Raw genomic sequence first — 23,229 nt, 5'->3', positions numbered from 1 at the left:
CACGCTGTGCACAGGCCCCAGGGGACACAGAAAAACCTGAGTTGGGGATCCTGGATTCCAGTTTCCACTTTGCCACTTTCTATGGGACCATTGAGAAGTCCCAGAACCTTGGCCATGGGGCTACCCATGAGATATGGTGGGGACTTTCTGGGTTGGGGGAGGTCCCAAAGGGGAAAATTCAGGGGAGTGGTGCCTTCAATCGTTTTTTGTTTTTCGGGGTTGGGGGTGGGGGTACTGGGGATGGAACTCAGGGGCACTCGGCCACTGAGCCATATCCCCAGCCCTATTTTGTATTATTTAGAGACAGGGTCTCCGTGAGTCGCTTAGCTTTTGCTGAGGCTTTGAACTTGTGATCCTCCGGCCTCGGCCTTGCTGGGATTACAGGCATGTGGCACTGTGCCTGGCCTTCAGTCATTTTAGAGAAGACCTTTGTCTAGGGTCCTTGGAACTCACTGGAGGTGATAAGAGGTCCCCAGAGGGCCTTTGTTCTGTGTGGCACCTGACAGTAGAGGGTGGTGGGGACAGCATGAAATGAAAAGACCCCAAGTGTCAGGATTTTTAGGTTCTGCTTCCAGCTGTGTCACCAGTTAGCTGTAGGATCTCATGTAAATATGTCACCTCGCTGGGGTTCTGTTCATCTCTAACCTAGAAGAGTTGGATTGGATGTTCTCTAAGTTCTCTTCCAGTGGTACAATTCCCTACTCAATGCAGGATTTTTTTCATAGCTTTATTGAGGTAAAATTAAAGTATAATAAAATGCACACATTTGAAATATGCAATTTGATCAGTTTTGACATGTATGCAACCAGTATAATCAATATAAAAAAGCACTTCAATTACTTTTTAAAAATTCAAAATCTTACAGATGTTTCCTGCATGATTTCTGACATTAGAAACCAATCACCTTAAGATACATAGAACCCCACCCCCACATGTCAACTATTTCAAAATTAAGTGGCACTCTTATGGGCTAGGAATATAGCTCAGTTGGTAGAGTGCATGCACAAGGCCCGAGTTCTAATCCCCAGCACCTACACTCATACACACACACACACACACACACACACACACACACACACACACACACTCACACAGTCAAAATTAGATAGCACACTTATAAATATCTCTCAGGTCAAGGAATAAAAGTAAATAAAAAGTGCTTTGAACTAAGTGACAATAAAAGCTTAAAATATCAGAATATCTGGGATGAAACAGTATTCAGATGAACATTTATATCTTAAAGTACTTGTATCAGAAAGAAGCTAGATTGACAATCAAATTATTATCAAATGAGGTAGTAGGAAGGAAAAAAGAAGTAGGAATAGAAAAATATGAAATAGAGAAGAAATAAAACAGCCAAATGTTGATAAAAATCAAGCAAGTCTAATCAAGGAAAAGACAAGAACACAAAAATTAGCATCAATGGAAAGGGAACTATCAAAATAACCCTTCATATGCTGGCATATACTAAGGTGACTATGATTGCATGCCAATATATGCAATTGCTTATATAGCGTGGTCTATATTAGAGAAGGATTCATTGCTTCAATGCAGGATGTAAAATAGAATTAAAAAGAGAAATGAGCTAGTAAATTTAATTTTTTAAAAAGAAGGTAGAAAGTTGACTGTAATCCCAGCATCTCAGGAGGCTGAGGCAGGAAGATCACAAGTTTGAGGCCAGCCTCAGCAACTCTTGATACCCTGTCTTAGAATTAAAAAAATAATAATATTAAAAAAGGGCTGGGGGCGTGGCTCAGTGTTGGAGTGCTTCTGGGTTTATGTGCAGTACCACCTGCATCTAAGCAGGCATACATAAATAAATAAAGTAGAGGTGGAAACTGAAAAGAAACTCAACAGTGTAGTTTACGGTCAGTATTATCACGGAAAGGCAGATGACTGGGCAAGGGCTTCAGGTGTGAAGCTTAGAGAGACTGTGGGTGAATCCATCGGAGACCAGCTCAGGTATTCTTCTCTCTGTCGGATGACCTGTTCTTTGCCTTCATCTCTTTTCCAGTTGCTGTATGATGTGGCAAGTGAGGAGACAATGAAAACCACGTAAAGCAGCTCTGCTCCAAGAGAAGGAAAGACACAGCCCCCACCAAGGTCTGGCCAAGAAGCCGGCAGAAGGGCCCCGGGGAGGAGACTCTGCTAAGAAGCCAGGTAGCTCTGGGCTGGGGCGGGAGCTGGAGGGGGCAGGAGGCAGAGGAGGTGTTGGAGAGAGCCACCAGGGGTGTTCTGTGCCAGGGAAGAGAACTGCAAACAAGTCAGGGTCAAATGGACGCTGGATGGTACCAGTGCCCAGAATCATATTGTTGGAGGGAGCCAACTTACACGGCAGGGGTGATCCTGGCTCCAGCGAACATAATTTCCATCTCTATGTGCTGATACATGAACTCAATGACAGTGTTAGTGTCAATGAATTGGAGAGAGAGAGAGAGAGAGAGAGAGAGAGAGAGAGAGAGAGAGTGTGTGTGTGTGTGTGAGTAGTGAGAAAGTTGAATGTGAGTTCCTCTCTTTTTAGCAGTCTCAACTCACTCTCTTCTGTCCTGGGCACCTTCTTATAGTGTAAAGAATCATGAATGGTGGGGTCAGTGTCTGGCCAGTGGTGCACAGGGTTAGGCGCAAGTGCATGAGAAAATTCACTGTTTGGAATTGGGGATGTAGCTCAATGGTTGAGCGCTTGTCCAGCATGTGCAAGGTCTTGGGTTCAATTCCCAGCACTGGAAAGGAAAAAAAAAAAACTAATGATCTGAATGTTAATATGGCTGGAAGTGAGTTCAGAAACATTGGATGCCATTTTTAGAAAAGTTGCATTATTTTTCCAGCTAGATTATGATTTTTGGATTAAATTCCTTGCAAGCATTTTAGCTTGCTTTCTACTTAACCCCTTTCATTTTCTAAATGATGATGATCTCCTGTAAATTGATCTGTACAGCTGAACCTGTGCTTGTGCACAGTATCTTCCTAATCCTGGGTGTGAGCATCTGAGTGAGGGTACAGATGCCGTCTGCATGAAGCATTGTCACTTGAAAGCTTCGGGGGCAGCACTCTCTCTCAGCTCTGCAACATCTGTTTTCCAAAAAGTCCATGGGGGCAGAAAGGGCCTCACAGAGACCTTCAAGGACGGTGCGAAGTGGTGACAATTGGCAGCATGCCACAGGCTTGCCTCGAGAGGGGGAACTGTGGTATCAAACCCCAAAATCAAAACCTAAAATTTTTGGGGTGATAGAAAAGGTTGCTCCAGCTCTATGACTGTGATTTTTCTTCAGTCCTAATGCTTAGACTTAACTGTTCTTTTCCTTCAAAGTACTGATTTAGTTGGAAAAAAAAATTTGTGTGTGTGTGTGTGTGTGTGTGTGTATCTGTGTTTAATGATTAACAGGAGAATTGTTGCCTTTTTAAAAGTCAGTGAAGCAGTTAAAGGAGCAGGAGTGTACTCTCTGGATGTGGGCAAGTTGTTTGGTCTCAGGTTTTGGAGAAGCGCGGGCTGGGCTAGATCTTCCTTTCTCACAAGTCACTGGAACTCCTTTTTGGGGCCAGGCTGCGTTTGGTTCTTGTTTTTCCTCCTTTTCCTCTTCCTTCCCTCTGAGATCGTCAGTGCTGAGTGTGGGAGGTTGACTTTGGTTTTGGAGACACTGGATTGCCCTTGTCCTGTCCCTCTTTCTGAGTTGGTGATGTAGGAAACGTGGCCCACGCGAAATTGAGCCAAGGCAGGAAGCTCCGAGAAGCAGAGAGCGTCTTTGCAGGGTGCCAAGGGAGGGTGTCAGATGTCTGTAATGGGGAAGGAGGAGTGGGGTTCCTGTTTTCTACCAGGAAAATGAAGTCCATGGATCTTTCGGGATCATCCACAGTCTCTCTCTTCCCTTGAAAGAAACCCTCAAACCCTCCCGCGATGCTTCGTTTTCTCCTCTGCCACTGCCCTCCCTGCCTCTTTCTCTCCAGCCTGATATTTTGAGAGAGCGATCTGTCCTCGATTCCTGCACCTATCTTTTCCTCAGCAGCCACTGACTCTCTGACTCCTGGCTTCTTTGAATTCTGCCCCCTTCTCTCCACTGAAGTAGGTCCACTGGTCTCCAGTCACCTCCAGATGCTCCGAGTCCTCTTCAGGACCATCCATGACTCCTTCCTTCCCTCTCCTCCCTCCCTCCCTCCCTCCCTCTCCTTCTTTCTTATGGTGCTGGGGGTGGGACCCAGGGCCTGGGACATGGCAGGCAGCTGCTTGACCCCGGAGCTGCACCCCAGCCTCACTCTGTGGCTCTTCTCCTGATTTCTCATTCCGTTAGCCTCCTCTCTCTGCGTCTTGCTGTCTTCTCTCTGCAGTCCTGAACCTTGGAGTTCCCTGTGCTCAACTCGACTCCCATCACTTCCCCCCTTCTCATAGGTTGAATCGTGCCCTGTCCCCCAAATTCCTATGCTGAAGTCTTAACCTCCAGTATCTCAGAATGTGAACTTATCTGGGGACAGGGTCTTTGCATAAGAAAATGAGTCAGATGAGTTCATTCTATAATAGGGTGCTCCCTAATCCAGGAGGACTGTGTCCTTATAATGAGGGGGGATTTGGTCACAGGGACTCACATCTGAAGGTCAGGCAGAGACTGGAGCGAGGTTTCCATAAATCAAGAGTACCAAAGATTGTCGCAAGCCACCAGGGGTCAGGCCAGAACAGGGAACAGATCCTTCCTCACTGTCCACCGGAGAAACTAACCCACCAACACCTTGACTTCAGACTCCAGCCACCCAAAGTGTGAGCCAGTACATTTCTGCTTTCTAAGCCACCGGTCTCTAGTATGCCAGGGCAGCCCTGGACACTGATACCCCCTCACTCTCTCCCGGGGCTAGTGGTCCTGCAGTTTGGCTTCGTGGCCCTTTATCCTGTTAAAATCTGAGGTCAAGGCAAAGATGGCCTCTCTCTCTTCTCCTTTTCAAGATCATACGGGAAGTCCTAGCCAATTCCCTCAGACCAGAAAACGAAAGAAGAAATTACACTACCTTTGTTTATACAGATTACTTCTCTTTGTAGAAGATCTGAAAGAATCAACACACACACACACACACACACACACACACACACACACACACACACACATATACACACACCCTCCTGGAATGATACATTTTTATATAGAAAATCCTTTTCCCCATCCCTGGGGACATGGCTCCCCAGAAACTCCCCATGGCAGTTTCCTTCCAGCTTCCAAGGCCCCCAGCACACCTTCACTGTCCCATCTCAACTCTCCGCCTCTGGGTCACAGTTTAGTTTGCAGAGACTTTGATCACCTTTCTCTTGCATAGGGTATTGCCTTGGTCTGCGACACTGATGACATCGTGCCCACTGGACCTGGTGAGCAAGAAATAGCACCTAGTGTGGACTAACTGATAAGGCCTTTGCATATTGGAGAGCAGGAAATAAATCAGACTAGAGTTCAGGGGTCTTCTACCTCTGTGAAATTTCTGGGGGTCCAGTGGTATAGGGCATGGGGAGCTGAGGCGCAGGGCAAGTTGCACGTGACCCCTCATGGTGATTGGTGAGGCTTTTGGAATTCTGGAGGCAAAACAATCCTCATTTGGGAGTGTTGCTCCGCTGATTTACCATTTGGTAAACTTTAGTCTCGAGTGGAGCCTGGAGTCGGAGAAGGCTCTATGACAGGCCCACACTGCTGCGCAGGCTGGTGTACCACTCGGGTGGCATTAGTCAGATTCATCTGGTATTAGCCAGATTAGCAGCAGACAGGGATGCCACCTGGAGCCTTTGGCAGGTCCCCACTAGGTGAGTAGCAGTATGGGCCCTTAGGACTTGGGAGCAAGGCTCTGCCATTATCCACAAGCCAACTACTTTCCTGTTAAGAAGAAACTCTTGGCCTGTTACTAGGCCTCAGCAGAGGCTGAAGTTTGACCATGGTCCACCAAGTGGCCCCGGATGAAGCTGCCTGCTCCATGTAATGACCTGAGTATGACATGACTCGCTGAACCATGAAGTTGGGCATGCACCGCCACATCCGTCACCAAACAGAAGTGGTGAAGACTGGTATGAGAGGCCCTGAAGTCACAAGGACACAAGGCAGTGTCCCAAATGCCCCGGGACCCCACTCCTACAATGCTGTCTCCCCTCTCTCAGCCTGCACCTGTGGCTTCACAGGGGGGTCCCCTGTGATCAGCAGACAGAGGAAGGGAATGCCTAGACCTGGTTTACAGACAGTTCTGCACAACATGCAGACATCACCAGAAGGGGACAGCTGCAGTGCTACGGCCCCTTCTCTGGGACACACTTGAAGGACATTAGTGAAGGGAAATCTCGAAGGGCTGAACTTTGAGCAGTGTCTCCGGCCAGTACTTTGCATGAAAGGACAAATGGCCAGAGGTGTGACTTTATCTTCTGGCAGATTTGGCTGCATAATCCAAGAGACAGAAGGAATATGATTTAAAAATTGGTGACAAAGAAATATGGGGAAGGGGTGTGTGGTTAGACCTCTCTGAATGGGCAAGAAGCATGAAAATATTAACATCCCATCCGACTGCTCACCAAAAGGTGACCTCAGTGCAGGTGGATTTTAATAATAAAATGGTAGGATGACCAGTCAGCTCTGTCCCCAGCCACTCTCATGAACAGAGTGACCATGGTGGCAGGGATGGCCTCAGTGACACTGACTTTCAGTCTCCAGGCCAGTCTGGGTATGACCACTGCTGAGTGCCCATCTGCCACAGCAGAGGCCAGCACTGAGCTCTGGCAGGGCGGCATTTGCCAGGATGATCAGCCAGCTCCCTGGTGACAGCTTGATTACGTTGGACTCCTTCCATCATGGAAGGGAAGAGTTGTGTCCTTTTTGGAAGAGACGCTTATGCTTGATTTGGGTTGTCTTCTCTGTATTTAATGCTTCTGCCAAAAATACCATCTGTGGACTGGTAGAAAGCCTTGTCCACTGTTGTGGTATTGCACACAGCATTTTTAGGTTGTTTTGTTTGTTGGTGGTGCTAAGATTCAACCCAGGGCCTCATCTCTGCTAGGCAAGCACGACACCACTGAGCCTCGGCTCCAACCAGCATCGCATCTGATCAAGGGGCTCGCTTCACACCATGGGCTCACTTCACACCGTGGGCTCCTGCTCATGCAGTTCCCCTCTTCCCCTGCTCACCACTGTCCTGAAGCAGCTGGCTCAGCAGAACAGTGGAGCGGCCTTTTAGAGACTCAGTTACAGCTCCAGCTGGACCTCGCAGGGTGGAAGCAAGGTTCTCCAGGGGTTGAGTATGTTCTGACCGGCATCCCATAATACTGCCCTTTCCCCCACAGCCAGGGCCCACAAGTTCAGGAATCAAGGGCGGAGATGGGAGCAGCACTACTCTATATTACTTCTAGTGATCTACTAGCAAAAATCCCCCTCTTGGTCTTGTGACTCTGTGCTCGGCTGGCTTTGAGGTTTTAGTTCCAGAGAGAAGAATGCTTTTGCCGGGGGACACCACGATGGTTCCATTGAACTGGAAGTTAAGGTGACACATAACCAATTTGGGTTCCTCATGGGAGTCGACAGGCCAATAAGAGAGATGCAGTGTTAACAGGGACCACTGTTCCACAGCGAAAGTCAAGAAGATACGTCTGCAATAGAGGAGGTCACTCAGGGTGTCTTTCAACCTTACCATGCCCTGAGATTAAAGCTGATGGGAAACCATGACAGCCCCCTGCAGACAGGACCACTAATGGGCCACACTTCAGGAATACACCAGGTAGAGAACCACGAGCAGCCGAGTGCTTTCTGAAGACAAGAGGAATACAAAACACGTACTAGAAGAGAGCACTGTGGTTGTCATGAATATTCTCTCCTTATTTTGTTATGAATAAATTTGCATATATCGACACACATATCTTAAGCAAGGGTCTTTGTTTTCTTTCCTCTTCTATTCCCTGGTCATGTGACATTTTTATCTCAGTATTTAAAGTCTCAGAATTTTAAAGCCACTTTTTAGGATTATATTGTGGTATTTAAGTGACAGAATGCAAGGAGAAGAGTAAACACCGCTCAAGGAGTTCACCTCCTCTTTCAGGAAAGGCTCAGTGCATTTTTAGTTATATCATATTGGGCAGAATCATGACCCTGGTGCCGGGCGTTGAACCCAGGGCCTCATGCATGTAAGTGCATGCTCTACCAACGAGCCGCACCCCGGCTCCCCAGCTACTGTTTTACATAGGCATCAACTATGGCTTAACAAGACGTGTTTGGGTGCCAAGTTGTACTTTCGATGATTAATTTTATGTGTTGACTAGGCTAAGGAATGTCCATAGAGCTGGTAAAGCATTATTTCTGGATGCCTCTGTGGGGCTGTTTCTGGAAGAGATTAGCATCTGCTCCAGTAGACTGAGGAGAGACTAGGCCTGCCCAAAGCTGGAGGAAAACTCCAGTCCACAGGAAGCTGGAGGAAGAGGCATTTGCTTCCTGTCTCAACTGAGACATCTTCCCCTGCCTGTGGCCACCAGACAGATCTCCTGGGTTCAAGCTTGCAGACCTGGGACTCTCAGCCTTCCTCATCCTGTGAACCAATTCCCTTAGGAAAGTGTGTGTGTGTGTGTCTCTGTTGGTCCTGTTTCTCTTTTACTGATGAAGTTTGAGAACTCCTTAAAAGGTAGTTGAGTTCTTTATCAGACATGTGGCTTGCAAATATTTTGTTCCAACCTTTAGCTTGTCCGTCCATCCTCTTAATGAATTTTTTCATCCTCTAAGTAGCCAAAGGATTTTTTAACTATGTATATATATATATAATATATATATTAATATATCAGCATATGTATTTATATAAAGATAAATATATATTTATGAAGTATAAACATATAAATGTAAATATAAGTGTGTGTTATATATATGTGTGTATATATATATATATATATTTTTTTTTTTTTTTTTTTTAATTTTTTGTGGGCCTGCATGCTGGGCAGGAGCTCTGCCTCTGAGCCGCGCCCCCAGTCCTTCATCAGTGTGTTGTTTTGATGGATTGTACTAAGAACGCTTTACCAGCCCTCTGTTCCAAAATATTCTACTCTATTCCTTCCAAAAGTTATACAGTTCTACATTTAAAATTGACCTATCATGCATTTTGAATTGATTTTCAGTTCATGCTTTCCTGGCCTGAAGAGTTCACAGAGGGGAGAGGCTCCCCAGCCCTGAGATTCCTTTTGCAGTTCTTAGCTCTCATCTTGCTGATCTGCTTTGTGAATCCCGAGTTCCGTCTTCAGGACTTTGTCCAGTTCAATCCAGACTTGTAGGCAGATCTGCTCTGACAGATTAGTGAGTGTGGCCAAGCTCTGTTTCTCAAGAAACCCAAACTGTTCTTGTTGTTCTCTTTTTTCTGGGAATCGAACCCAGGGGCACTTTACCACTGAGCTATATCCCCAGCCATTTGATTTATTTACTTTTGAGACATGGTCTTGCTAAGTTGCTTAGGGCTGCACCAAGTTGCTGAGGCTGACTTTGAACTTGCCATACTCCTGCCTCAGCCTCTAGAGTCGCTGGAATTACAGGTGTGCAATACTGTGTAGGCCCAGACCATTCCTTTCTTACAGGGCCTGGGAGTAGACCGCCTGCTTCCTCAGAGACCCCAGTCTGCACTGTGCCAGGGTTAAAATGGCCACAACTGCCCAGCTGTCCCCACCCAGCTCTTCCCTGCTGCCCCCCCCCCGCCAACTCAAGTTAGAGTTTTCAGTGTTCTCAAAAGCAGTGGTGTCAACCAATGATCATGCACAAAAAACACCCAAGGGGTTTATTAAAAATGAAATTTCAGACAACCTAGGAGATTTGAACTCTGATGGGATATTTGAAATTACGGAATTATTGCTAAATTTTAGGAGTGTCCATGACGTATGTGTTTGTGTATGTATGTGAGTGTATGTGTGTGTGTGCGTGTGTGTGTGTGTGTGTGTGTGATCTATGAAAAAATCCTTATCTTTTAGAGATATGCTGACATATTTTGATGCAAGCACTCTACCAGCTGAGCTGTATCCCCAGCCTAAAATCTAAGTTATGGTCCTTTTTTTAAATGACATTATTATTATTATTTTATATATATGGCACTGAAGATTGAACCCAGTGCCTCACATGAGCTAGAAAGAGCTCTATCACTGAGCTACAGCCCCAGGCCCCCCTCCTTTTTTTTTTTTTTTTTTTTTGGTGCTGAGGAGTGACCCCAGGGCCTTGTGCGTGCACTCTACCAACTGAGCCATATCCCCCACCCTCACATTTTGGAAGAAATACATGATGCATGTAATTTGCTTCAAAGTAATGGGGAAGGTGGGGAAGTGGGCAGGCACAGAGGACACAAACTTCGACAGTTTCTGGAGCCGGGTGTCCATGGGGGGATATTCTCTGTACTCTTATAGCCAATGCTCTGACCTTGTCCCTGATGCCAGTCCAATAACAAGGACACGGTTTTGAGAACAAGGAAAAAGGTTTATTGCTTTGTTACCAAAGGAGAAACCCAGGGGCCTCCTATCCCAAAGGCTGTGGGTCTGCCCATCAGCAGGAAGGGGGGGGGGCTTTTAAAGAGGTGATTCAGAGAAAATGAGATTAGGGAGGAGAGATCAGGGACAAGAAGATCAGACAGGCCAGGATGGAGAAGGTTGGGGAAAAGGAAAAACCTGTCAGTTTCAAAGCCACAAGGGCTACCTACAGTCAAAGCATCAAGAGACACATTCTTGCAGGTATTGACATTTTCCCCACAATAAAAAGTAAAAAAACAAACAAAAAAAACCCTTCAACTTGGGGTTCATTTTATGGGCACCCGGGTGGGTGTGCGCAGGGGATCTGTGTACACCTGGGAAGCTGCTCTGGAAAGTTCCTTCATGTCAGTGCAGCGTCTGCTGCGGAGGGGCCTCTGAGCCCAGAGCAAGTGGCTCTGAGGGCCTCACTGTGTGGCCCTCACCTTCTCTGAAACAGGAAATGCCGTAGTTCTCCCGAGGAGAAGGGTGGCTATCACGTGCAGTCCTGTCTCTTTCTACCTGGGCCACAGGGAAACTGAATTTCAGACGCTGGGCACCTGTAAGTATTCCTCTGATTTTTTTTTTTTTGCCTTTGAAAGTACATAGAATGGGGCTGGGGATGTGGCTCAAGCGGTAGCGCGCTCGCCTGGCATGCGTGCGGCCCGGGTTCGATCCTCAGCACCACATACCAACAAAGATGTTGTGTCCGCCCAGAACTAAAAAATAAACATTAAAAATTCTCTCTCTCTCTCTCTCTCTCTCTCTCTCTCTCTCTCTCTCTCTCTCTCTCCTCTCTCACTCTCTCTTTAAAAAAAAAAAAAAGAAAGTACATAGAATGTTTTGGAAAACAGCTAATAGGACGGTGGGTAATAGTCTTTTTTAAAGCCACTTTTTAGTATTACGTCATGCCTACAGTTTTTCTTTCTTTCTGTGGTGCTGGGGATGCAGCCCAGGGCCTTGCTCACACTAGGCAAGTGCTCTGTCACCGAGCCACACCCCGGCCCTGGAACTTACAATTTCTATGGCCCTTGTAGGTCCCCTAGAAACTTTGTCCCTCACCCTCAGCTGGCTGAGGGCAAGTTACCCTCATCAAAAAACAGTGTTCTGCTTCCTGGTGGGGACTCAAAGTCACTGCAGAGGGCACAGTGGGGGTGGGGGCTGAGCCGGTGGGGCAGGTTTGTCCTCAGCCACAGCAGTGTTGATACAATAGAACTGCCTCAGGAGGCCCAGCCAGGAGGGGTGCTCCACCTGGGCCCCGGGCCACTGGCAAGCCACACCCGCGGAGGAGGCCCGAGGCTGCCTGGGGCTGCTGGGGGTCCCTTCCCTGAGCATTGGGTGGACCTCTCTCCCCTGAGAACCTGGGTAAGCACAGGGCCTTTTGGTCTGTATGAAGCTGAGGTCTCTTTTCTGTGAACACACTGCCTTCGTTATAGAGAGGACAGTATGCAAACTTTGGACTCATCTTGGTGTCAAAAGGAAAAACAGGACCCGACTCTGCGCTTCCGGAGGTGGGGGAAGTTTATTCTCGATTCCATAGATGGAGAAATGGTTTTGAAGCAGATGCTTGGTGGTCAATATTGAGCTAGATGGTGCTAGAGTAAAAAAAAACATGGAATCATTCTAACCTCATGACTTTTTTACGAGAATACAGAAATTTGTTAAACAAGTAATTGCAAATGTCTGTGACTCTGGCAGTATAGGGGAGGAAGCTTGGGTCACTGGGAATCAGGTGGTGGTCAGGGAAGGCTGGGTCACTGGGGGACAGGTGGTGGTCAGGGAGAGGATACTTACATTAGACTGGAGGAATGACAGGTTTGTGGGGGTGGGGTGGGGATGAAAGATGAAGAGGAAGAGATCGAGGTTCCAAACCCAGGGGAAAGTGTAAGCAAAGACCCTGTGGTAGGTGAGAGCTCAGAACTACATGCAGGAGTCTGGGGAGCAGGGTGAAGACAAGTGAAACTGGAGAAGACAAGAGACAAGACCCACAGCCTTTTCCTGGCCAGCTCTTGGCTATAGTCTTTATCATGACAGAAACAGATAGGCCAGGTATCTGGCAAGTTGTGAAGTGAAACCTCCAGAAGGCAACTTGGAAGAAAACCATTCAAGGTGACAGCGTAGGGCCTCCAGGGGGTGTTCCAAGGGAAGAGCCACAGCCCCTCCCTGTCCCCACCCCTTGCTTTCCGTGCAGTTTCTTTTACTCCTTGGAGGGAATCTTTGCCTTCCTCCCAGCCCTGGGCTGCTTCCTTCCTTGCCGTCTGCTCCAGCAAACTCTAAAGGTGGGCCGTCCCTTTGGCACTGACTTTGATGGTGGGGGGGGGGGAGGGAATATCACAGACTGCCACACCCCACAGTTTGGAACCCGTCTGTCTGAGCACTGGGTGGCCTCGACACACCAGGGCTGGGTTACCTTGCTGCAGATCTGCGCCAAGTCCAGGCTGAAGCCCTGGTGTGTGGAGGGGGCCAGCTGTTGGTGGCTCTTCTCCTGCTCAAGCTGTGGACTTTCCTCTGTGGCAGCGTGTAGCGGGTCTTATCACAAGGCTTGCCTCGCCCTTATCTGAAATGCTTGGGAGGAAGTGTTTTGGGATCTCAGATTTTTCAGTATTTGCATAAACATAATGAGAAATCTTGGGTCTGGGATCCAAATCTATATGCAAAATTCACCTGCTTTATAAACACCTCATACACACAGGCTGGAGGAATTCTTGAACAATATTTTTGGAGCACCTGGGTTGTGACGGTGACCCGTGTTAAGAGGTCAGCTGGGGACTTGTCGTCTTGTGGTATCATGTCAGGGCTCAGAAAGTTTCACATTTTGGGACAGTTTGACTTTTGGGCTGTTGAATTATGAGTGCTCAGCCTGAGTTCCTGTCTCCATGACTGTAACCCCCTCTCAGGAGTGTGTCTCAGTCATTTTTTAAGCCAGAGGTGGTAATGTCCTTGTGACTGGACAGTGGAACGGATCTCACAGGTGGGTCCAAGAAACTCACAGGGCTTCAGGTGAACCTCCTTCTTCCGTGTGCGGGACACAGACTTATTTAATTCCTGCTGAATACGTGGGGTTCTGTCATCCCCCATAGATGATATCTGGCATAGATTCGTTTACTAGAAATTTTATTTATAATGGTATCAACATCCTTATTCATCTGTTTTTCCATAGGTACTCAGGTTTGTCTGGAGAAATAGCATGGAGATCTGGGCTCATGAGTATGAATAATACAAAATCCAATGGATACTGACAACTTGCTCTCTGAGAAAGCCATAAAGAATTTACACTTACTGTGGGAAAGGCTGTGCTTTCTCACACTTTCCACAACTTGAGTCTTTAATCATATATACACGATTGCATGTGTACGTGTGTGTTATGGAATTTGAACCCAGAGCCTTGTGCAGGTTAGGCGAGTGTTCCACCCCTGAACTGCACACCCAGCCCTTGGTTCGTTTTGTAGTGTTTTGACCCAGGACCCTGCGCATGCTAGGCAAGCACTACCAAGGAGCTATATCTCCAGCCCCACCCTACCCTCTCATCGTATTTTTAAATCAGTAGCTAATTTGATAGAGGGTGAAAAGTTCTATCTTGTTTTTGTTTACCATCTTTAAATCAGGAGTGATTCTAGTTGGATTCTAATTCTTAACTTAAAAAAATCATCTTAAGACTGTCACATATTCACTTCCTTAGATCTTTCTCTTTTTCTCCTGCAGACAGAAGCCAGGCCAAGATGGCGTCTGTGTTTCGAAGTGAGGAAATGTGTTTGTCACAGGTGTTTCTGCAGGTGGAGGCTGCCTACTGCTGTGTAGCTGAGCTCGGGGAGCTTGGATTGGTTCAGTTCAAAGATGTAGGTATTGCATTCTTTGGAGATAAGAGGAAGGTGGGAGGGAAGTAGATAAATCTTTCACCTCCCTAGTGAACAAAATAGGTTCTGCAGGAAGAGGAGCCTGGAGCTGGAATAGGTGGAATTCCACGGTCCTAGTTGTCCTGGTGGGGGTTTGTGACCACAGGGCAAGTCATTCATGATCCTGTTTTCTTCCTCCATGCCTGTCTTCTCTGTAGGAAGATTCTGGAGCTCTAATGCAAACCCGGATCACTGATGTGGGATGCCTTTGTATTTGATTTCCTGTTAGCATCGTCAAACATGCCCATGCAATCTAGGGACAAAATATTCTGGAGTGCACAGGGTTGTTTGTCATACCCAGGACTGAGTTCCAGAGTGGTACTCCAGGGATAGAATGTCTTGAGTGACTTTGAGCGTCACTTCCAAAAGTCCAAAGCTCTTTTTTTGAATTGCATTTTGAAAATCAGTCTTTCTGATTTCCTCACCAAGATCAATGTCAAAGCTTAGCTCCTGCAGGGAAGGATCATGGCCTTGGTTTTTGCTTTCCTACTTGCTAGCACAGGACCTGACTGGAGGCAGGTCTTCAGAAACACTTATTGGGGTGAGCCAAGGGTCACCACACAAGGGTTGGATTTTTATTGATGATTGTGAAACTTACATTGACTTGTGCAGTTTTCAAGGTCCATTCATATTTATGGCTTTATTGAAGATTCCCAGGCTTTTTTGGAGAGCAAATGAAGTTAAAAACAAGGCACCCTTGGGTGTGGGAGGACTTTGTTTCTCTTAGAAATAGCAGGGTCAGAATGAGCGCCAATGATTGTGGGTGAAAATACCAAGGGCTGGTTTTCCTGTAACTCACCTGTCTTGCACATGGAGACACCTGTTCCCAAGATAACTCCAGCAACATTCTCCAACATGAAGAAGATAATGCAGGGCTGGGGCTTTAGCTCAGTGGCAGAGCACTTGCCTAGCATGTGCGAGACACTGCGTTTGATCCTTAGCACCGCATAAAAATGAAACAAAATAAAGGCATGCTGTTCATCTACAACTACAATTTTTTTTTAAAAAAGATAATGCAATAACAGAGGAATATGTTGGCAGCCGTGTGGCCTAATGTGTGCCTGCTGTCCCCCTTCCCCCTGTCCCTAGTTAAACGTGAACGTGAACAGCTTCCAAAGGAAATTTGTGAATGAAGTCCGAAGGTGTGAGTCATTGGAAAGAATCCTCCGTAAGTCACCTTTCTTACTGTCTAAACGGGGACTGGTAAGGAGGGAAATAGTTTGCACGACTAGTTAACGAATGTGTCCCTGTTTGTAATACTCTTTGGGGTGACTGTGGAGGCAGGAGGTTGGGGGAGGGCCCCTGGTGCTGGGGCAGGCCCTAGGGCAGCTGGCTGGAAGACACCTGTCCTGCTGGACCCTGTTGCTTAATTATGGGGACCCACGGTCACCTTGTATTCTCTTCTGGGGTGTCATCCCTCAGGTTTTCTGGAAGATGAGATGCAAAATGAGATTACAGTCCAATTGCCGGAGAAGTACCCGGAGACTCCTCTCCCTCGAGAAATGATTACACTGGAGGTAGGTTCTGCACTCTGCCGCTGCCCCCAGGGAAGGACAGTCACAAAGCCTGTCATTCTGGGAACTTTGAATGCCACTCATGGGTCCTTCACCTGGTTATAGAAGGTGAGAAAGCAGATTTACGTGCTTGTCACCTTTCCGGGTGACTTCCCTAGGAAAATTGCAAATTTTGGGGCCAGTCCTGCTGATGCAGGGGAGAGCGGGTTTCCTTTCTCAATACAACCCCAGAGAAGCTCACCTCGCAAGGAGGAGTGATCTGCTTTGTGGACATAGATTTTTCAAAGGCAGCAAAGTCTTGTCTAGTTGGTGCCTCCGAGCAGGCTGAATGAGGGCGAGGTGGCACGTCTGCTAGTCACCGGCCTGTGCAAAGCAGTTGGTGGACTAGCAACTTCTTCCTCCTCCTCCTCCTCCTCCTCCTCCTTTTTTTGTCGGTGCTGGTTCTTGAACCCAGGGCCTCACACATGCTGGACAAGTGCTCTACCACTGAGTTGCCCTCCAGCCCTGGAGAAATGTTTTAACCAATCCGAATAGGACTTTCCCAGATCACCTCCAATTTCAACCTAACCCCCCATCTTGGAATACGAGTGTCCTTCATTCAGCAGCCCCGTCTAGCTCTCACCCCAGCCCTTACCTCAGCCCCAGGCCTGTTCTTGTGATCTGGGAGACATCCTTCTGGTTTATGCATTGACATTGATTTCTGAGCCATCACAGAGGCCTCTAGTCTGACTGGTTTTCTTTTTTCTTGTTTTCTTTTTTGATACAGGGAATTGAACCCAGGGGTGCTTAACCACTGAGCCACATCCCCAGCCCTTTCTTATATTTTCTTTAGAGACAGGGTCTCACTGAGTTGCTGAAGCTTGCTTTGAACTCAAGATCTTCTTACCTCGGCCTCCCAAATCTCTGGGATTATAGGCGTGCACAACCATGGTTTTCTTAACTATTCCACTTTCCGCTGCCTACCCACCAGATTCTGTCCTGGAAGTGGTTGATCTCATCATTTCCCTGCTCAAGAATGTGCTGTGGCTCCCTTTGTGCCTGTATCAGTCTTAGCCACCTCTGACCATGAAAGCCTGGCCTCCTGGTCCTGTCTGTATCTTACCAGTCCTCCACCTTCGATGAACTTGTCCCGTGATTCTCTGCTCACCTTGTACCCATTTCTCAACTCCAAGCTGTTGATCATGCTGTGCCCCAGGCCCAGGGTGCCCTTCCCATGCACCGCCGACCCCTCTTCATCTCCTCCTCTTCTACAAAGCCTTCTCCAGCTTTGCCAAAGCATGAAAATTCCATTCTTTTAAGAACTTCTATTGGGCTTCTGATCAATGTGACATTTCATGATCATCTAATTCAGTGGTTCTCAAGTTTCTTGGTCTCAGGCATCTTTACACTCAACTCTGATTGAGGATTCCAATATTAACTAAATAATTAATGCCGATTATAGTTACTGATATTTACTGTATGAGGACCTAAAATAGGAAACAAGATAAAATTCATTCATCTAAAATCAATACCTTATCATTTATTAACATAGTTAAGGTGAAAAATTAACTGCATTTTCCAAGATAAAAGCCTTTAGTGAGAAGAGTGGCAGGCAGTGTTTGCAGATTTCTTCTTGACTTAGTGATAAGAGTTGGTGTCTCACAAAATCTGTTGTGATGTGTGGTTTTAATTGATGTTTATGAAGATGGTCCAGCCTTACACAGCCTGTGTTTTTAGATAGGAGCTTGGAAAGGGGAGGAATGTTCCAATCATCTTTTCAAACAGCTGTGTCTGTTCTTCTATGCTGTTGTGCCGAAGCTTGACAAGCACAAGGACTTTCTTGATCTTGGTAAGCAGGTAGCAGGCATTTCAGTTGCAAATTGAGATGGCCCTGTTTTAGGTAGGAGCTTGAGAAAAAACGTCCATCCAATTGAATTCAGTATGAGCTGATTGGTTGAGTTCTCTTTTCTGTAAAAACTTCTCCAACTCTGCCCAGGCATGCAGATCTAAGTTTCACCATTTCAACTTTAAAATATTCCCTTTTGTCTGATATTAATGTGCTTTTGGTGGGGGCTGGGGAAGAGGAGAGCTCACCTTACATGGATATCCTTTTAAATTGTTTACTTTTATCTTTTTGATAAGGGTTTCTCTTGGGCAGATTTTTAAAAATCTGAAATGATAATGTCTTTTTAGGAGGTGACCTTAGTCTGTTTCCATTTTTTTGTGATTACCACTCCCTCCCAGCATTTGGCTTAAAACCCTTGGCTTAAAAGCTGTGGATTCACAGTTACATCTAACCTTTCAAGACAAGTTCCCAGGAGATTTTCCCATGGACATTCCAAGACTCGGTTTCATAACACTTTCTCAAAATCTATTGCTACCTCACTTCCCATCCTTTGTGGTTTTGTCAGACAGCTGACTGTTGTATAGCTTGACTGTAGTATGTGTCCCTGTAGTATGCTGTTTTTAAGTCCTTTGGGTATAAACTGAGGAGTGGAGTAGGGTCAAAGGGTGGTTCCATTCCAAGTTTTCTAAGGAATCACCATACTGCTTTCCAGATTGGTTGCACCAATTTGCAGTCCCATCAGCAATGTAAGAGTGTGCCTTTCCCCCCACAACCTTGCCAACACTTATTGTTGCTTCTATTCTTAATAACTGCCATCCCGACTAAAATGAGAATGAAATTTTAGAGTAGTTTTGATTTGCATTTCTCTAATTGCTAGAGATGTTAAACATTTTTTTCATATATTTGATGATTGATTGTATTCTTCTTCAGAGAAGTGTCTGTTCAGTTCTTCAGTCCATTTATTGATTGGGTTTTTAATTTTTTTTTTGGTCTTAAGATTTTTGAGTTCTTTATATATTTCTAGAGATTAGAGCTCTATCTGATGTGCGTGTGGTTGAAATTTGTTCCCATTCTGTAGGCTCTCTCTTTACCTCACTGATTGTTTCTTTTGCTGAGAAGAAGCTTTTCAGTTTGAATCTATCCCATTTATTGATTCTTGATTTTATTTCTTGTGCTTTAGGAGTCTTGTTAAGGAAGTTGGGGCCTAATCCCACATGATGAAGATTTGGGTCTATTTTTTCTTCTATTAGGCATAGGGTCTCTGATGTCATTCCTTGGTCCTTGATCCACTTTAAGTTGAGTTTTGTGCATGGTGAGAGGGGTTTAGTTTCATTATGCTGCATATGAATTTCCAGTTTTCCCAGCACCATTTGTTGAAGAGGCTCTCTTTTCTCCAATGTATGTTTCTGGCACCTTTGTCTAATATGAGATAACTGTATTTATTGCATCCCTGGGATGAACCCACATTATTGTGGTGTTCTATCTTTTTAATATGTTTTTGTATTCGATTTGCCAGAATTTTATCGTAGAGGTCTTTCACCTCTTTCATTGATTCCCAATTTTTTTTTTTTTATGCTATTGCAAATGAGGTAGTTTTCCTAATTTCTCTTTAAGGATTTGTCACTGAGGTACAGAAATGCATTTGATTTATGGCTGTTGATTTTATATCCTGCTACTTTACTGAATTCATTTATTAGTTTTAGAAGTTTTCTGGCAGAATTTTTCAGATCCTCTAAGGATACAATCATGTTGTCAGCAAATAGCGATAGTTTGTGTTCTTTCTTTTTCTCTTTGTACCCCTTTATTTTTTTTCATCTGTCTAATTGCTCTGGCTAGAGTTTCAAGGACTATGTTAAATAGAAATGGTGAAGGAGGGCATCCCTGTCTTGTTCCAGTTTTTAAAGGGAATGCTTTCAGTTTTTCTCTCTTTAAAGTGATGTTGGCCTTGGGTTTAGTATAGTTAGCTTACAGTGTTGAGATATGTTCCTATTATCCCTAGTTTTTCTAGTGTTTTGAATATGAAGTTGTGCTGTATTTTGTTAAATGCTTTTTCTGCTTCTATTGAGATGATCATATGATTCTTATCCTTAAATCTATTGATGTGACGAATTACATTTATTGATTTCTGGATGTTGAGTCAACCTTGCATCCCTGGGATACCCCACTTGATGGATGTGCACTATCGTCTTAATATGTTTTTGTATTCGATTTGCCAGAATTTTATTGAGAATTTTTGCATTTGTTCATTAGAGGTATTGGTCTGAAGTTTTCTTTCCTTGATGTATCTTTTTCTGGTTTTGGAATCAGGGTAATGTTGGCCTCATAGAATGAGTTGTTTCCTCTTTTTCTATTTCATGGAATAATTTGAGGACTAGAGGTATTAGTTCTTCTTTGAAGGTCTTATAGAACTCAGCTGTGAATCTATCTGGTTCTGGGCTTTTCTTGGTTGATAGGCTTTTGATGGTGTCTTCTATTTCATTGCTTGAAATTGATCTGTTTAACTTGTGTATTAGCCTCCTGATTCAGTTTGGGTAAATCATATGACTCTAGAAATTTGTCAATGACTTCCATATTTCCTATTTTATTGGAGTATAAATTTTCAAAATAGTTTCTGATTATTTTCTGTATTGCTGTAGTGTCCGTTATGATATTTCCTTTTTCATCACAGATTTTAGTAATTTAGTAATTAAGAGAGTTTCTTTCTCCTTCTCTTCTTTAGCATGGCTAAGTGTTTATCAATTTTATTTATTTTTTCAAAGAACCAATTTTTCGTTTTGTCAGTATTTTCAACTATTTCTTTTGTTTCAATTTCATTGATTTCAGCTCTGATTTTAATTATTTCCCGTCTTCTATTGATTTTGGTGTTGATTTGTTCTTTTTCTAGGGCTTTGAGTTGTAATGTTAGGTCATTTATTTTTTGACTTTTTATTTTTTTAATGAATGATCTTAATGCAATAAACTTTCCTCTTAGCACTGCCTTCATAGTGCCTCAGAGATCCATATTGGTTCTTGTTCTTGAAATTAATTCCTCTTCACTACTATAAAAAATCTTCTTTGAATATAATATACTTCATCCATTGTATTGTTGATGGACATTTGGATAAACGGTCTTTCATAGCTATATATTATTTGTTAAACCTCAGTATTACATTCACAAACTGCACCAGATATAGAGTCGTTCTTATTGAGTTTTGAATGCCAGTAGCTGTATTTTTCATTTTCATTATTTCCAACAGTTCTTTTTTTGTGTCTACCTGTTCTTTTAATATTAAGACATTATTGTTCTTAGTAAGAACAACATTGCTGTTGTTTAATAAGGAATAAGAATTTCTTATTTATTTATTTAACCTGGGATTGAACACAGGGGCGCTTAACTATGCCACATCCATAACCCTTAAGGCCTCTCTAAGTTGCTGAGGCTGGCTTTGAACTCGTGATCCTCCTGCTTCAGCCTCTTGAGCTGCTGGGATTATAGGCATGCTTCACCGTACCTGGCTATTTATTTTTTTAGTGAAAGCAATACCTTCATTTATCTCCAAACATTCAAAAGAAAACACACACACACACACACACACACACACACACACACACACACACACACACGGATGTAGCTCAGTGACTGAACACTTTCCTACCATGCATAAGGCCCTGGGTTTAATTCCTAGCACCACCAGAAAAACAAAACAAACTTTAAAATCTTTTTTCATACTGCTCTATAAAAATGATTTCATGACCTAGGATTTTGTGTTCTGATTTTGTTGGTGATTTATCTTAATATTAGATTTTATCACAAGCCTTACCTTTTGGTGTCTCCTTTTTGTAAAGAAGGTTTTTTTTGCTTGTTACTGTCTCGTCATCTGTGCCTACCTTTCTCTGTTTCCTTTTCCCACTTGCTTGTACCTGGCTCTCCAGATTCTCATTTGGAACAGGAGGTGGCTCAGAGATGATACAAATTTTTCTTCTTATATTTAATCCATCATTACAGTGAATTTGGGGCAGAGGGAATTCTCAACATGTAAATCCCCTCTGTCTTCCCTGCCTAGTGTTATAAAGGAGGGAAGGATGCCTGGGCTTCCCCATGAAGGTGCCTCCCTCCCTGAAGAGTGTCCTCCCTTCCTTCCCATTGGTAAGGGAATCCTGGAGAGCCGGTGGACGGTTCCAGCTCAGGTTCTGCAAGAACAGAGAGTTTGTGGCTAGACAGGTCAGCCAACTTCCAGCTGTGTTAGGGTGCACTGAACCCCTCTTTGATTTTAGTTATCGGTGTGGGTAGAGTAGGAGCATCATAGTGCTTTCTGTCTGGCTTACCTTCTGTTTCCCTCCTGCATAGACTATTCTAGAAAAATTGGAAGGAGAATTGCAAGAAGCCAACCAGAACCAGCAGGCTTTGAAGAAAAGCTTCCTAGAACTGACAGAACTCAAATACCTCCTGAAGAAAACCCAGGACTTCTTTGAGGTCTTTTTTAATTTTGGGGGGTGGCGGTGTTCATTAAAGGGCCCATTTAATCAAAACCCTGAATTTTCTCAAAATTTGAAAGCTGGCTGATTTGGAACATGAATAAAACCCTCTGTTTCTGTCCTGTGGCCAGATCATCAGTGAAGGGGAAGAGCATGTACTCAAAATGGCTCTGACAGAGGAAAAGTCAGAGCAGAAGGACAGTTAGTTTGGGTAGATTTGGGGTTTTCGCAGAGAGAGAGACTGGGGACGATTTTTGGTCTGGCAGGGAGCACTCTGCTGTTTAATTCTGTTAATCATTTTGTGGAAAATTAAAACTCCTTTAAAAACAGACAAAACCTTAAAATGTGGGTGCCTCTAAGATACCAGTGCATTTCAATGACAGTGGTGCTTTGGATTTCAGACGGAAACCAATTTAGCCGAAGATTTCTTTATTGAAGACACTTCGGGTCTCCTGGAGTTGAGAACTGTACCTGCATTCGTGGCTGGAAAGTTGGGGTCAGTGTGACTCTAGGTCCTGAGTCACGGGTTTCCTTGAGTGTTTGAGGGAATAGATGAAGGAACAAAGAGCCACTGGAGTGGTCACTGGTGCCTGTGGATGTAAGGCCTCCACAAACAGCAGACCCCAGGGCCATGGTGCCAGCGGCTGGGGTGGAGGTAGTGAGGGCTCCCTCTGTGTCATGGCTGCGCTCTTGTCCTTCAGCCCAGAGAGTGCCACGCATGGATAGAAAGCCTGGGGATCAAGCCCAGAAAGATCTCCTCAACTCTTCGTTGGGTTTGGCCCTGGGCTAGGGGGTATACATTTTTTCTTTATCTTTAAATGGCACTTGGGTAACATGCTTTTGGAGTTTGAGTTTTTAAATGTAATTTTAGAAATGATAGAGTTATCCAGTCAAGTCATTTCCAAGTAGTAGCCATATGATGTGTGACATTGACAAAAATAACACGAGGGGATTTCAGGCTAGGGTTGTAGCTCAGTGGTAGAGAACTTGCCTAGCATGTGTGAGGCATTGGGTTTGATCCTTAGCACTGCATATAAATAAATGAATAAAGTGAAGGTCCATCAACATCTAAAAGAATATTAAAAAAAA

General features: G+C 44.8%; 1 protein-coding gene and 1 long non-coding RNA gene across 12 annotated transcripts in view; one reads left to right on the top strand and one right to left on the bottom strand.

Moving 5' to 3' along the window:
• Atp6v0a4 (ATPase H+ transporting V0 subunit a4) overlaps nucleotides 1-23,229 on the top strand; it is a 66,543-nt gene that overhangs the window by 8,418 nt on the left and 34,896 nt on the right. For 4 of the 11 annotated variants that reach the window (XM_040291368.2, XM_078040601.1, XM_078040603.1 and 1 more), the window contains 7 exons: nucleotides 2,015-2,160; nucleotides 10,914-11,015; nucleotides 14,156-14,289; nucleotides 15,436-15,514; nucleotides 15,769-15,863; nucleotides 22,013-22,138; nucleotides 22,542-22,636. In XM_040291368.2, coding sequence (XP_040147302.2) covers nucleotides 14,173-14,289; nucleotides 15,436-15,514; nucleotides 15,769-15,863; nucleotides 22,013-22,138; nucleotides 22,542-22,636 — 512 coding nt within the window. In that variant the 5' untranslated portion in view covers nucleotides 2,015-2,160; nucleotides 10,914-11,015; nucleotides 14,156-14,172. Of the gene's footprint in view, nucleotides 1-1,778; nucleotides 1,914-2,014; nucleotides 2,161-10,913; nucleotides 11,016-11,668; nucleotides 11,819-11,844; nucleotides 11,965-12,713; nucleotides 12,733-14,155; nucleotides 14,290-15,435; nucleotides 15,515-15,768; nucleotides 15,864-22,012; nucleotides 22,139-22,541; nucleotides 22,637-23,229 lie in introns of those variants that run through there. The other 7 variants (XM_078040606.1, XM_078040604.1, XM_040291369.2 and 4 more) reach the window with 7 other exon arrangements.
• Nucleotides 11,860-13,000, bottom strand: LOC144375473 (uncharacterized). Its single transcript, XR_013435438.1, has 2 exons — nucleotides 12,864-13,000; nucleotides 11,860-12,048 (listed from the first exon to the last, which is right to left on the bottom strand). It is a non-coding gene; the product is annotated as an uncharacterized LOC144375473 (long non-coding RNA).

The sequence above is a fragment of the Ictidomys tridecemlineatus genome, chromosome 2 (genome assembly GCF_052094955.1).
Source record: "Ictidomys tridecemlineatus isolate mIctTri1 chromosome 2, mIctTri1.hap1, whole genome shotgun sequence".
In the NCBI taxonomy this organism is placed as follows: domain Eukaryota; kingdom Metazoa; phylum Chordata; class Mammalia; order Rodentia; family Sciuridae; genus Ictidomys; species Ictidomys tridecemlineatus.
Note: the sequence above shows the minus strand (reverse complement) of the source record. Positions and strands in the feature narration are given on the sequence as shown.